Source organism: Oncorhynchus kisutch, linkage group LG5 (assembly GCF_002021735.2).
Source record: "Oncorhynchus kisutch isolate 150728-3 linkage group LG5, Okis_V2, whole genome shotgun sequence".
Taxonomy (NCBI): Eukaryota; Metazoa; Chordata; class Actinopteri; order Salmoniformes; family Salmonidae; genus Oncorhynchus; species Oncorhynchus kisutch.
The window spans coordinates 29,567,404-29,583,771 of NC_034178.2; the positions used below are offsets into that span (position 1 = coordinate 29,567,404).

Here is a 16,368-nt window from a genome sequence, read left to right on the forward strand (position 1 = left end):
TCACGGTTTCTTGTTTTTTTGTATATTGTTCTATTTTCATCTTTATTAAAGATGTATCACAATAATCACGCTGCGTTTTGGTCCGCCTCTCCTTCAACAGAAGAATCCCGTTACAGTATGCTTGGGGTCATTGTCCATTTGTAAGACCCATTTGCGACCAAGCTTTAACTTGACTGATGTCTTGAGATGTTGCTTCAATATATCCACATAATTTTGCTTCCTCATGAAGCCATCTATTTTGTGAAGTGCACCAGTCCCTCCTGCAACAAAGCACCCCCACAACATGATGCTGCCACCCCCGGGCTTCACGGTTAGGATGGTGTTCTTCGGCTTGCAAGCATCCCCTTTTCTCCTCCAAACATAATGATGGTCATTATTATTATTTTTTTTCATCAGACCAGAGGACATTTCTCCAATGTGCAATTTCCCCATGTGCAGTTGCAAACCGTAGTCTGTTTTTTTATGGGGTTTTGGAGCAGTGGCTTCTTCCTTGCTGAGCAGCCTTTCAGGTTATGTCAATATAGGACTCGTTTTACTGTGGATATAGATACTTTTGTACCTGATTCCTCCAGCATCTTTACAAGGTCAATTTCTGTTGTTCTGGGATTGATTTGCACTTTCCGCACCAAAGTACGTTCATCTCTAGGAGACAGAATCTGTCTCCTTCCTGAGCGGTATGACGGCTGTGTGGTCCCATGGTGTTTATACTTGCGTACCATTGTTTGTACCGGTGAATGTGGTACCTTCAGGTGTTTTGAAATTGCTCCCAAGGATTAACCAATTTTTTTCTGAGATCTTGGCTGATTTATTTTGATTTTTCCATGATGTCAAGCAAAGAGGCACTGAGTTTGAAGGTAGGCCTACATCCACAGGTACACCTTCAATTGACTCAAATGATGTCAATTAGCCTCTCTGGGATATGTGAGACGGTAGCGTCCCACTTGGCCAAAAGCCAGAGCGCCAAATTCAAATGAATTCCTATAAAAATCTAACATGTAAGATACCAAATTAAAGCTACACGTGTTGTGAATCCAGCCAACATGTCAGATTTCAAAAAGGCTTTTCGGCGAAAGCAAACAATGCTATTATCTGAGAATAGCACCTCCATAAACACACAAAACGCAGAAATAACAATAAATCATGCCTTACCTTTGACGAGCTTCTTCTGTTGGCACTCCAATATGTCCCATAAACATCACAAATGGTCCTTTTGTTCGATTAATTCCATCCATATATATCCAAAATGTCCATTTATTTGGCACGTTTGATCCAGAAAAACACCGGTTCCAACTTGCGCAACATGACGACAAAATATCTCAAAAGTTACCTGTAAACTTTGCCAAAACATTTCAAACTACTTCTGTAATACAACTTTAGGTATTTTTAAAGTACATAATTGATAAAATTGAAGACTGGATGATCTGTGTTCATAACAGGAAGAAAACAAACTCTAGCATGCTTTCTGGTCATGCGCCTCTATCAAACAGTACACATGAAGTGACCCTCGTTCAAGATGGCCGTACTTCTTCATTACACAAAGGAATAACCTCAACCAATTTCTAAAGACTGGTGACATCCACTGGAAGCGGTAGGAACTGCAAGCAAGTCCCTTAGAAATCTGGATTCCCAATGAAAACTTGAAAAGAGGGTGACCTCAGAAAAATGAAATCTGAATGGTTTGTCCTATGGGTTTCGCCTGCTATATACGTTCTATTATACTCACAGACATGAGTCAAACAGTTTTAGAAACTTCAGAGTGTTTTCTATCCAAATCTACTAATAATATGCATATCTTATCTTCTGGGGATGAGTTGCAGGCAGTTGAATTTGGGCAAAATTCCAAATGCTGCACCCTATCCTAGAGAAGTTAGCCTATCAGAAGCTTCTAAAGCCATGACATCATTTTCTGGAATTGTCCAAGCTGTTTAAAGGCACAGTCAACTTAATGTATGTAAACGTCTGACCCATAGGAATTGTGATACAGTGAATTTTAAGTGAAATAAGTAGATGTCCTAACCGACTTGCCAAAACTATAGTTTGTTAACAAGAAATTTGTGGAGTGGTTGAAAAACAAGTTTTAATGACTCCAACCTAAGTGTATGTAAACTTCTGACTTCAAGTGTATATGTATAAAAATAAATTTGACAAAACCATCAGTAGGCCTAGAGTTGAAAATGCGATGCGAAAACTTGTATTTTTTAATTCGGTTCATGGGAATCAAGGTGGAATAAGCAGGATATCCGGAATCCTCCAACCAGCATTTTTGTCTATTATTGTGGTGTTGAACATGATAATGAAGTGCAGTATGCTTTGTTAATTGGTTATGTGGTGCATTGGCAGAGAAACCTGTTGGTGGAAAATGTGTTGCATATATTCTATATAATTTTAAATATGGCATCAAAATGTAGAATATCAGATTTCCCACTAGCTGATCATTGGTCGTAGTGTCAGCGAACCATCAAAATTCTGGCCCGTAGCCCTGCGTGGGATCGACTGTGCCACAAAAGCATACTGAAGTGACAAAGTCGATATCAACATTTATAAACACAGGGTTGCTAAAGTTATTATTATTTGTCCTCTAACATTATTTTGAGTTAATTCTATTAGGGGGGAGGGTGTTAAATATGTTTTACAGTACAAGAGGTCATGGTAAAATATTGTTAATGTTGAGGGGAGGTGCATTATAAAAAAAAAAAATTATGACACCTTGAGTTGGACCGGCTACAAAAGCATCAGTGCTCACCCTTAACATATGTTGACGACACCACAGAACAAATGAACCCGGAATGGTATTTACTCTGAAGCCACGCCACCTACTAAGCCACGCCTCCAGTCTTCTGATCTGACCCGGTGGATCATAGCGCAACAAACCATGCAGCATCAACAACCCAACCTGGCTTTTTTTTAAGAAAACAACCCAAGTAAGTGATCCAACAGGCTGTGTCAAAATAACCCACCGTGTGTTCTGTCCAATATTTACCCAAATTGGGTTGTTTTAACCCAGCGCACTACCTTATAATGGCTTGCCTACTTACAAATCACGGGATATTCAAACATGAACGTTCCTCTAAGCACCTAAAGAGTTGTCAATACGCCATACTGTCAGCACCACTGATGTCATTGTCATCGTAACACGTTACCCCCAACACTGTTTCTGACTTGTGTGACATCAGAAGAATGCTCAGGTTTGTTTTCCTTCCCGATCAGGATCATCCATGAGGATGGCTACTCAGAAGATGAGTGTAAGCAGTACATAGCTGTGGTCTACAGCAACACCATCCAGTCCATCATGGCTATCATCAAGGCTATGGGCAACCTCAAGATCGACTACACAGAAGCCGCCAGAGAGGTAAGACACACACACACACACACACACATTTGGGCATGTTTTTTAGGCTCCTCTGTTTCTGCAGTCAGATAATTAGAGAAGAGGTCCAGCTTTGCCTCTACACATCCACTAGAGCTCTTGGGTTACCATGTCCTGGGCCTTAACGACAAGGTTAGTCACTATCATCCATAATCCCATGCTTGATCCAAGGAGCCATTTCGTGTACTAACACAGTTTGAAAAGAACAGCCAATAGGAAATTGTGTGTACCATTATGCAGCCATTGACATACCCCACCCTTCAGTCTGGCCCCCCATTAATGAGCACACGAAGGCCTTGCAACTTTCCATGAGAATATTTCCCCAGGTGACTGAGTTGATTCCACAGGAGCTGGATCCTGTATAGATCCCAGATATATAAAGATATAGATAGATAAATAAGTGCTTAATTTGAAGGAAAAAAAATTAAGAAAAGAAAATTAAACCAAATGCAGCTTCTTTGCAGTCTTTACAGCTTCAGTTTGAATTTATTATTTTAGCTGTGTTGTTGGCTAGTTCCTCAGCAACAACATTGTCCTGACAAGAGAGCACATTTTCTATGCCAGGCATCTATGCCGTGCATTATTAGCTCAATGTTATGGATGTATCGAAAAAAATGTCACAAGAAAACATCTTAAACAAACGCAAACGCAGCTTCTTTACTGTTATTCAGGCTGCACTGTTTGACGTGCCTGAAAGGTTAGCCGTAGTTGGCTAGCTACAGTAGCAAGCAAGGAATAAGAAGGTTGCCAGCCAGTATGGCAATTGAACATTTAGAACGAACGTCCATAGATACAGAACAAAAAAAGTTAGCGACTGTTTGTGTCGGGACTATATCATGTGGAAGGATGAAATAGTATGAATAAATTACGCAAATAAGTTATGCAAATATATTATGCAAATATATTATGCAAATATGTCAATCATTATTTGAAAACGTTGCTAACCAGTTGTATAAAAGTGATAATGCCGTCAAAGCCGGTGTTTGGAGGATATATTGGCACGGTTTTTCTGCCCTTGACTTTGCTTAGGTAAAGTCGCTCTTTTCAATTGTGAATTCAACATATTCAAAGGTACAGTACCAGTCAAAAGTTTGAACACACCTACTCATTCAAGGGTTTTTCTCAATGTTTACTACATTGTTGAATAATAATACAAAACTATGAAATAACACACATGGAATCACCAAGAAAGTGCTAAACAAATCAACATTTATTTTATATTTGAGATTCTTGCTAAGCTAAGCAAAGAGAAACGACAGTCCATTATTACTTTAAGACATGAATGTCAGTCAATCCGGAAGCTTTCAAGAACTTCTTCAAGTGCAGTCGCAAAAATCATCAAGAGCTATGATGAAACTGTCTCTCATGAGGTCCACCAAAGGAAAGTCAGACCCAGAGTTACCTCTGCTGCAGAGGATAACTTCATTAGAGTTAAATGCACCTCAGATTGCAGCCCAAATAAATAACAGACACATCTCAACATCAACTGTTCAGAGGAGACTCCGTGAATCAGGCCTTCATGGTCAAATTGCTGCAAAGAAACCACTACTAAAAGACACCAACAATAAGAAGAGACTTGCTTGGGCCAAGAAACATGAACAATGGATGTTAGACTGGTGGAAATGTGTCCTTTGGTCTGATGAGTCCAAATCTGAGATTTTTGGTTCAAACCGCCGTGTCTTTGTGAGACGCAGAGTAGGTGAATGGATGATCTCAGCATGTGTGGTTCCCACCGTGAAGCATGGAGGAGGAGGTGTGATGGTGTGGGGGTGCTTTTCTGGTGATGCTGTCTGTGATTTATTTAGAATTCAAGGCACATTCAACCAACATGGCTACCACAGCATTCTGCAGCAATGGGCATCTCATCTGGTTTGGGACTATCATTTGTTTTTCAACAGGACAATGACCCAACACACCTCCAGGCTGTGTAAGGGCTTTTTGACCAAGAAGGAGAGTGATGGAGTGCTGGATCAGATAACCTGGCCTCCACAATCGCCCGACCTCAACCTGATTGAGATGGTTTAGGATGAGTTGGACCGCAGAGTGAAGGAAAAGCAGCCAACAAGTGCTCAGCATATGTGGGAACTCCTTGTTGGAAATGAATTCCAGGTGAAGCTGGTTGAGAGAATGCCAAGAGTGTGCAAAGCTGTAATCAAGGCAAAGGGTTTCTACTTTGAAGAATCTAAAATACATTTTGATTTGTTTAACACATTTTTGGTTGCTACATGATTCCATATGTGTTATTCCCTAGCTTTGATGTCTTCACTAGTATTCTACAACGTAAAAAATAGTAAAAATAAAGAAAATTGAACGAGTAGGTGTGCCCAAACTTTTGACTGGGACTGTAAGTATATTGAACTGAATCGCCATAGGAAAGAAATAGAATGGATTTCAAATCAACGCTGCTGCTCTAATCCACCAAATATTCTAAATTCCAACGTTCTACGAACATTGCTTTGGTTGATATAGCATTTTTATTAGTTAGAATTGCCTCGACAATGGACAACTATTAATGGATGTCCTGTAAATCGTGCGCACACACACACACACACACACACACACACACACACACAGTGCTCAGGGAGATAGAGAGCATGAGGAAAGTTAGAGAGTGATTGAGAGAGAGGAGTTTGAGGCTGTGAGTGGGTTTTCCTGCCTCCATGAGGGCCATGCAGGCTTGATAATGAAGAAACATGAAGTGTGCTGAAAAAGGAAAAGGTGGCACTCGGACTGGGCTGTTTATTGGAATGGGTTTATTTAAAACTGCTGGCAGGACAAATTTCACAAGCAGATTTCCTTAGCAGTGTGTCGGCACTGTGCCCCTCAAAAACAACACTGCTGCTGGGTGGTTCCACCAATTAGTTACCTATTGAATCGTGTAAAAAAAAATTGTGTAAAAAAAAAATTTAAACAACATTTTCCCATCTCAAGAGGTTAAATAAATATAAATTGGCAATAAGAGTAGAACCTGCTTTTACATTAGGATTTGACTAATAGATGTTCATCTTTCTTTTGAAAAAAATATTATAAAAAGGAATAGTTTCACCATATTAAAACTAGAGTTCAGTTCACGTAACAGGGTTGACCTTAAAATCGGGGACATGTTGTTCTTTTTACTTTAATAAAATGAATCACTAATCACATGAAATAAATAATAATCTTTAGAAATGACTTTGTCAAAGCAACAAAATAACTAGGGCTGTACAATGATGGTGAAAATGTTGGGAATAAGTGGGTTAAAATCCTCCCAGAAGTCACAGAGGATGCACAGAGGGACGAGGTCAAAATGCTGAATTTTGTCTTTATTTATACATTACTACATGGCCAAAAGTATGTGGCCACCAATTCATGTTAGTGGATTTGGCTATTTCAGCCACACCCATTGCTGACAAGTATATACAATTGAGCACACAACAATGCAATCTCCATAGACAGACATTGAAAGTAGAATGGCCTGTACTGAAGAGCTCAGTGACTCTCAATAAACCACTGTCATAGGATGCCATCTTTCCAACAAGTCAGTTTGTCAAATTTCTGCCCTGCTAGAGCTGCCCCGGGCAACTGTAAGTGCTGCTATTGTGGAAACGTCTAGGAGTAACACTCATTACCAAGTTCAACACTGCTTCTGGAAGCAACGTCAGCACGATGACTGTTCATCTGGAGCTTCATGAAATGGGTTTCCATGGCCGAGCAGCCACACACAAGCCCAAGATTACCATGCGCAATGCCAAGCATCAGCTGGCGTAAAGCTCACTGCCATTGGACTCTGGAGTGATGAGTCACTCGTCACCATCTGGCAGTCCGACGGACTAATCTGGGTTTGGCAGATGCCAGGAGAACGCTACCTTATGCAATCCATAGTGCAAACTGTAAAGTTTGGTGGATGAGGAATAATGGTCTGGGGCTGTTTTTTATGGTTTGGGTTCGGCCCCTTAGTTCCAGTGAAGGGAAATCTTAACACTACAGCATACAATGACATTCTAGATGATTTTGTGCTTCCAACTAAAGTGGCAACAGTTTGGGGAAGGCCTTTTTCAGCATAACAATAGCCCCTTGCACAGCCCAGACAGTGCAGGATAGAAGTAGTTTGCTTCAGTTTGATCTTTTTTTACTTCATCGATATATCTGGAAACTTGGGGAGTTTGCTGTTCACCAACATCAAACGATGACTACCTCAGGCTGATAAGGAAGGCTTAATTCCCAACCCATCTTCAAGTCTTTCTTCTTATTTACAGACCCATACACACACACACTCACACACAGCTTCGCTGGTCTCACCTGTCACACCCAATGAGTCTGCAGTAAGAGAAAATCCAGTCTAGTGGTACCATGCAGAGGGCTCAGTCTGTGAACAAACCGTCAGTGTGTTCCTCAAAGAGAGCAAGCTCCAGTGTATGACCGTATATATTAGAGGGCTTCAATCTTGGGTCTGTAGCTGTAGGATGCGTGGATGTGCTTTATAACTGTACTCTCGTCTTCACATGGCCTGAGGGGAGGGTCTAACAGGGAAGAGTAGAGAGGATTCCTTGGTTTTTAAGGGAGGATGGTAAGGTACGCTCCTCTGTGTCTTCAGACCATCCTTCATACAGTGTGTCGCTGGACCTAGTGATACTTACTCTGTCTCCTATGCAGGCAATTAGTGCACCGGCTGCCACAAACATGCTCTCATACAGTACATTCAGACAACAGACAACATTTACGCATAGGCAGTGATGCACAAGAACACACAGAGAACAGTGCATAGACACACACACACTTGTGCGCACACACACACACATATATACTTGTGCCCGGAATTGGCTCAGTGAGTCATCCTAAGCCCAGTGCCCAGGGAGGATGCAGAAGAGAGGAGATCTTGCCTCCATATGCTGTGTTATTTCATTCCATTTGCTTAGCCATTTCATATCAGAGAAAGATGCCCAAACACAGGCAAAAAATCCTCTGTGAACTGCACTCCAAAGCTATTAAACTGTAGTCTTGTGTTTTATATTCATTTTTATTTCTATTCGTTTTAAGATTTTATTTGAAATTCTGTTTAGTTTAAGTTTTATTAAGACATTTCTAATACGTTTTTATATGATTTAGTTTTCGTTTTAGCGTTAGGGACATAAAGTAGCCTATGCATGGGAGGGTAGTAGCCATGAATGTGTTGTATAGTTTTGTTGTTTTTGGGGATGTCACTTCTTGCCACTTTCGGGTATCACAGATGCACCTCTTCTGACTTCACTCCTCGACTCTAGTCTACTGTCGGCTGCTTTAGCCTTACCACTCAAACGCCCCCAATATCTGTGGTGCTGCTCGTGGCAACGTTATCTCGCTGAGTCTACCTTCACCTCTCAATGTGACGTGCTAGATTCAGAAGCTTGAAAACTTCTGCCCCCAATAAGACACAAGAGGCATCATGAATACAGTCTGAAGTAAATGCCGTTGTTCGGCCTCACGCAATTTACCTGTGACTGTATTCATGATACTTTTATTTCTTAAAATGTTATTTAACCTTTATTTAACTAGGCAAGTCGGTTAAGAACAAATTCTTATTTACAATGACGACCTACCCTGGCCAAACCCTAACCCGGACGATGCTGGGACAATTGTGCACCACCCTATGGGACTCCTAATCACAGCCGGTTGTGATACAGCCTGGAATTGAACCTGGGTCTGTAGTGACGCCTCTAGCACTGAGATGCAGTGCCTTGACCACTGCGACACTCGGGAGCCCCAGCACTGCCTCGCATGCCTTATTGCTTTTATAAAACTGTTAACAACATATTAAAATAACTATGATTTACTGTACATATTTTCATTAGTGGTATTTTGATAAGTAAATGAATACAATTTCATTCTTCCACCAAAAGATATAGTCCGGACAAAAATCAGGTTGTTAGTTATTTTGTTGCTACAGACCCAATCGTTAATCATTTTTGCATAGTTGCTATGCAAAAGGAGTGGTCAACCGTTCCCAACAAAATGGTTGCTATGCAGGCTCGATAACGTTCTTCACATTTGCTAGCTAGCTAAATAAAACTTCAGTTAATTCAGTCACCTCAAATATTGAACCTGGAATGGCAGTATGCTATAGCGGCATTGCTGTTTGGTGAGCTTTTTTTCATTAGGCATTTACTTGGATATGTCCATGACAATGACGGTGATGTGTGAAAAAGTTGTCTTGTCTGGGCACTGTTCACTCTCTATGTGTAGACCCTTTTCCAGTACACGACACACTGATGTAATGCACAGATGTGTGCAACTCTTTTACAGCCGTAAGAAAGCCATCGCCATCTGTGCCCATTCAACATAGCCTAGATTTACGTTCCATTACAAAATAACTTTTGGGGGTTCTCATATGCTTGCAATGACGTTTTGATTCGTGCCTGAACATTCGCTAAGATTATATTTGGATGTGACCTTTGCAAAATAACTATTTTGGATACAGCAGTTGTTAGCTATAATGCTAACGCTCATTGACATAGGCTGTAGCAAAAGCTAGCCAAAGAGCCATTTTACTGGTTGAAGTGTTTTTTAAAGAATTATTTTTATTTTTATTTTTATTTCACCTTTATTTAACCAGGTAGGCTAGTTGAGAACAAGTTCTCATTTGCAACTGCGACCTGGCCAAGATAAAGCATAGCAGTGTGAGCATACAACAAAGAGTTACACATGGAGTAAACAATTAACAAGTCAATAACACAGTAGAAAACGAAGGGGGGGTCTATATACAATGTGTGCAAAAGGCATGAGGTAGGCAAATAATTACAATTTTGCAGATTAACACTGGAGTGATAAAAGATCAGATGGTCATGTACAGGTAGAGATATTGGTGTGCAGAAGAGCAGAAAAGTAAATAAATAAAAACAGTACGGGGATGAGGTAGGTGAAAAGGGTGGGCTATTTACCAATAGACTATGTACAGCTGCAGCGATCGGTTAGCTGCTCAGATAGCTGATGTTTGAAGTTGGTGAGGGAGATGAAAGTCTCCAACTTCAGCGATTTTTGCAATTCGTTCCAGTCACAGGCAGCAGAGTACTGGAACGAAAGGCGGCCAAATGAGGTGTTGGCTTTAGGGATGATCAGTGAGATACACCTGCTGGAGCGCGTGCTACGGATGGGTGTTGCCATCGTGACCAGTGAGCTGAGATAAGGCGGAGCTTTACCTAGCATAGACTTGTAGATGACCTGGAGCCAGTGGGTCTGGCGACGAATATGTAGCGAGGGCCAGCCGACTAGAGCATACAAGTCGCAGTGGTGGGTAGTATAAGGTGCTTTAGTGACAAAACGGATGGCACTGTGATAGACTGCATCCAGTTTGCTGAGTAGAGTGTTGGAAGCCATTTTGTAGATGACATCGCCGAAGTCGAGGATCGGTAGGATAGTCAGTTTTACTAGGGTAAGCTTGGCGGCTTGAGTGAAGGAGGCTTTGTTGCGGAATAGAAAGCCGACTCTTGATTTGATTTTCGATTGGAGATGTTTGATATGAGTCTGGAAGGAGAGTTTGCAGTCTAGCCAGACACCTAGGTACTTATAGACGTCCACATATTCTAGGTCGGAACCATCCAGGGTGGTGATGCTAGTCGGGCATGCAGGTGCAGGCAGCGACCGGTTGAAAAGCATGCATTTGGTTTTACTAGCGTTTAAGAGCAGTTGGAGGCCACGGAAGGAGTGTTGTATGGCATTGAAGCTTGTTTGGAGGTTAGATAGCACAGTGTCCAAAGACGGGCCGAAAGTATATAGAATGGTGTCGTCTGCGTAGAGGTGGATCAGGGAATCGCCCGCAGCAAGAGCAACATCATTGATATACACAGAGAAAAGAGTCGGCCCGAGAATTGAACCCTGTGGCACCCCCATAGAGACTGCCAGAGGACCGGACAGCATGCCCTCCGATTTGACACACTGAACTCTGTCTGCAAAGTAATTGGTGAACCAGGCAAGGCAGTCATCCGAAAAACCGAGGCTACTGAGTCTGCCGATAAGAATATGGTGATTGACAGAGTCGAAAGCCTTGGCGAGGTCGATGAAGACGGCTGCACAGTACTGTCTTTTATCGATGGCGGTTATGATGTCGTTTAGTACCTTGAGTGTGGCTGAGGTGCACCCATGACCGGCTCGGAAACCAGATTGCACAGCGGAGAAGGTACGGTGGGATTCGAGATGGTCAGTGACCTGTTTGTTGACTTGGCTTTCGAAGACCTTAGATAGGCAGGGCAGGATGGATATAGGTCTGTAACAGTTTGGGTCCAGGGTGTCTCCCCCTTTGAAGAGGGGGATGACTGCGGCAGCTTTCCAATCCTTGGGGATCTCAGACGAGATGAAAGAGAGGTTGAACAGGCTGGTAATAGGGGTTGCGACAATGGTGGCAGATAGTTTCAGAAATAGAGGGTCCAGATTGTCAAGCCCAGCTGATTTGTACGGGTCCAGGTTTTGCAGCTCTTTCAGAACATCTGCTATCTGGATTTGGGTAAAGGAGAACCTGGAGAGGCTTGGGCGAGGAGCTGCGGGGGGGGGCGGAGCTGTTGGCCGAGGTTGAAGTAGCCAGGCGGAAGGCATGGCCAGCCGTTGAGAAATGCTTATTGAAGTTTTCGATAATCATGGATTTATCAGTGGTGACCGTGTTACCTAGCCTCAGTGCAGTGGGCAGCTAGGAGGAGGTGCTCTTGTTCTCCATGGACTTCACAGTGTCCCAGAACTTTTTGGAGTTGGAGCTACAGGATGCAAACTTCTGCCTGAAGAAGCTGGCCTTAGCTTTCCTGACTGACTGCGTGTATTGGTTCCGGACTTCCCTGAACAGTTGCATATCACGGGGACTATTCGATGCTATTGCAGTCCGCCACAGGATGTTTTTGTGCTGGTCGAGGGCAGTCAGGTCTGGGGTGAACCAAGGGCTGTATCTGTTCTTAGTTCTGCATTTTTTGAACGGAGCATGCTTATCTAAAATGGTGAGGAAGTTACTTTTAAAGAATGACCAGGCATCCTCAACTGACGGGATGAGGTCAATGTCCTTCCAGGATACCCGGGCCAGGTCGATTAGAAAGGCCTGCTCACAGAAGTGTTTTAGGGAGCGTTTGACAGTGATGAGGGGTGGTCGTTTGACTGCGGCTCCGTAGCGGATACAGGCAATGAGGCAGTGATCGCTGAGATCCTGGTTGAAGACAGCGGAGGTGTATTTGGAGGGCCAGTTGGTCAGGATGACGTCTATGAGGGTGCCCTTGTTTACAGAGTTAGGGTTGTACCTGGTGGGTTCCTTGATGATTTGTGTGAGATTGAGGGCATCTAGCTTAGATTGTAGGACTGGCGGGGTGTTAAGCATATCCCAGTTTAGGTCACCTAACAGAACAAACTCTGAAGCTAGATGGGGGGCGATCAATTCACAAATGGTGTCCAGGGCACAGCTGGGAGCTGAGGGGGGTCGGTAGCAGGCGGCAACCGTGAGAGACTTATTTCTGGAGAGAGTAATTTTCAAAATTAGTAGTTCGAACTGTTTGGGTATGGACCTGGAAAGTATGACATTACTTTGCAGGCCATCTCTGCAGTAAACTGCAACTCCTCCCCCTTTGGCAGTTCTATCTTGACGGAAGATGTTATAGTTGGGTATGGAAATCTCTGAATTTTTGGTGGCCTTCCTGAGCCAGGATTCAGACACAGCAAGGACATCAGGGTTAGCAGAGTGTGCTAAAGCAGTGAGTAAGACAAACTTAGGGAGGAGGCTTCTGATGTTGACATGCATGAAACCAAGGCTTTTTCGAACACAGAAGTCAACAAATGAGGGTGCCTGGGGACATGCAGGGCCTGGGTTTACCTCCACATCACCCGCGGAACAGAGAAGGAGTAGTATGAGGGTGCGGCTAAAGGCTATCAAAACTGGTCGCCTAGAGCGTTGGGGACAGAGAATAAGAGGAGCAGGTTTCTGGGCATGGTAGAATATATTCAGGGCATAATGCGCAGACAGGGGTATGGTGGGGTGCGGGTACAGCGGAGGTAAGCCCAGGCACTGGGTGATGATGAGAGAGGTTGTATCTCTGGACATGCTGGTAGTAATGGGTGAGGTCACCGCATGTGTGGGAGGTGGGACAAAGGAGTTATCAGGGGTATGAAGAGTGGAACTAGGGGCTCCATTGTGAACTAAAACAATGATAACTAACCTGAACAACAGTATACAAGGCATATTGACATTTGAGAGAGACATACAGCGAGGCATACAGTAATCACAGGTGTTGAATTGGGAAAGCTAGCTAAAACAGTAGGTGAGACAACAGCTAATCAGCTAGCACAACAACAGCAGGTAAAATGGCGTAGACTAGGCAACGGGGCCAACAGATAAAACAAACAAGCAGAATGGAGTACCGTGATTTATGGACAGTCCAGCGTGCATCAGCTATGTAGCCAAGAGATCAGTGTCCAGGGGGCAGCGGTGGATGGGGAAGGGAAGCTGGACTGGCGAGTGTTATCCAGGTTAAAAAAACGAACAATGACTAAATAGCTTGTAGCTAGTTAGCTGGTTAGCTTCTGGAGGTTCTTGAGTGTGTTCTAAAAATAAATAAAAAATAATAGCGATTCCGTATCACATTGGGTGAGGCAGGTTTCCGGAAGGTATAAACAAATTAAAAGTCAAAAGAGATAGAAAGTAAATATGGGTCCGGTGGGCGTTTGGGACGCGGCGATTCAGGCGGTTAGCAGGCCTGTGCTAACAAGCTAACAGTTTGTAGGCCCGGGCTAGACAAGGTAGCAGTTAGCGGACCGGAGCTGGACAAGCTAGCAGTTAGCAGGCCGAATTAGCAAGCAGGGAGATAGCGAGGGCTAGAGAGTTAGCCTTTGGGGGACGTCGCGATGGGGTGAGTCTGTTTATTCCTCTTCATGCAGTTGATTTGTGATGATAACACAAACATTCAATTGTAATCCAAACGTAGTGTGAAATGCACTCATAACAAACATGTAAATAGAGGCTTTTTTTTGCTGGTGTTCTATATTTGAACCCAACTTTGTTCTGCCACCAATTTGCACGCATCGCCCTCCTGCGACAATGTTTGTAAACACAGAAAGGCTTCAATGGTACAGAGATCAGGCAGACAGTGGGCTTATATTAACCACCGCTTGTACCAAACTAAATGCTAGACTGGAAGTAAAGGGAAATATAATGTGTGAGTTTAGATAAATACAAGAGATGATTCGGACAGCAACATGAACATGATATTGTTATAGGGGAGCAGTGATAATTTTCAGGTGGAACAGTTTGCAGGCATGCTATGCCTGTGACGGCCAATACAGCACGGCTTGGAACACTGCTTGTCCAATCAGCTTCCAGGATCCAAACAACCAGTTTTATGGTGTTCTACATGTTCTATGTTTGAGCTGCTTTTGAAAGCCAACGTCGAATTGAAAACATGATTGGCATTGTTCAATTTTCGTTTTCATAATAGCAAGCCAGGACTGATGGTTTGGTTAGTTAAGCTAGCAAGTCTTTGTGTTTGGTTACCAAGGCAACTACTGTAGCTAAGCTAGTAAACTTGCTAGCTACTTCAGTGGATGTTGAACACGTTTCGACATTTCTTGCGGAAATGTGTTCAATTATAGCCTTGGTATAAAAGGGATAATCAACTCGGGACTCTCTGGAAAATAATGCAACTAATGCAATAATGCTGAGTTTCAGTATAGTTTTTGTTTTTCAAACGTCTGTTCATTATTTTATTTCAGTTCACTAATCATGAAAAAACGATTCAGTTTTCATTTTAGTTTCAGTTTTAGTTTAACATTGCTTCACTCCCAGTCTTAAATTGAACTGTATATCTATGGCAATTTTGTTCCACTTCACCAAATTGATTGATTATTCACGTTGAGTTTTTCTTATTTGCTAGTATGGAAACACAGGTGACACAGCAGATCTGCATACTGTATGTGTATGTGGGTGGAGTGGTGTTGTCTCCGTGTATAGTATGTGGAGGTGTTCATCAGTCTGTTCTGCTGAGTCTCTGGTTATGGAGGTGCCTGGCTCTCTGAGCCTAGACAGGTGTTCATCTCACTATAGAGAGATGAATGCCTGACTAGGTAGGGATTCCACAGTAGCTGGGTGGGTAAAGAGCTTACTGACTTGCTAGCCTTCTACACTCAATAGCTGGACATTAGGAGAGAAATGTGTGGCCATAACTCGGAACTATTTAATGTCGTGACTTTGACCCCTTGTCTTCACATTGGCGACAGACTTCTGTTGTCATCATCACCATCATCCCATTAATTCCTGTCTATTTACAGTACAGAAGGTAGTGGGAGGAAACCCAGAGGAAATACAGTGGGGCAAAAAAGTATTTTAGTCAGCCACCAATTGCGCAAGTTCTCCCAATTAAAAAGATGAGAGAGGCCTGTAATTTTCATCATAGGTACACTTCAACTATGACAGACAAAATGAGGGGGAAAAAGTCCTGAAAATCACATTGTAGGATTTTTTATGAATTTATTTGCAAATTATGGTGGAAAATAAGTATTTGGTCACCTACAAACAAGCAGCATTTCTGGCTCTCAGAGACCTGTAACTTCTTCTTTAAGAGGCTCCTCTGTCCTCCACTCGTTACCTGTACACCTGGCACCTGTTTGAACTTGTTGTCAGTATAAAAGACACCTGTCCACAACCTCAAACAGTCACACTCCAAACTCCACTATGGCCAAGACCAAAGAGCTGTCAAAGGACACCAGAAACAAAATTGTAGACCTGCATCAGGCTGGGAAGACTGAATCTGCAATAGGTAAGCAGCTTGGTTTGAAGAAATCAACTGGGAGCAATTATTAGGAAATGGAAGACATACAAGACCACTGATAATCTCCCTCGATCTGGGGCTCCACGCAAGATCTCACCCCGTGGGGTCAAAGAAAAATTAATTTAAATCCCAGAACCACACGGGGGGACCTAGTGAATGACCCGCAGAGAGCTGGGACCAAAGTAACAAAGCCTACCATCAGTAACACACTACACCACCAGGGACTCAAATCCTGCAGTGCCAGACGTGTGCCCCTGCTTAAGC

At 42.9% G+C, this 16,368-nt stretch overlaps 1 protein-coding gene across 1 annotated transcript in view; it reads left to right on the plus strand.

The window, feature by feature from the left end:
- Nucleotides 1–16,368, plus strand: part of LOC109890863 (guanine nucleotide-binding protein G(i) subunit alpha-2) — a 150,211-nt gene that overhangs the window by 108,283 nt on the left and 25,560 nt on the right. The window contains exon 3 of the mRNA XM_020482946.2: nt 3,208–3,349. Within this exon, the coding sequence (XP_020338535.1) occupies nt 3,208–3,349 (142 nt within the window). The remainder of the gene's footprint in view (nt 1–3,207; nt 3,350–16,368) is intronic.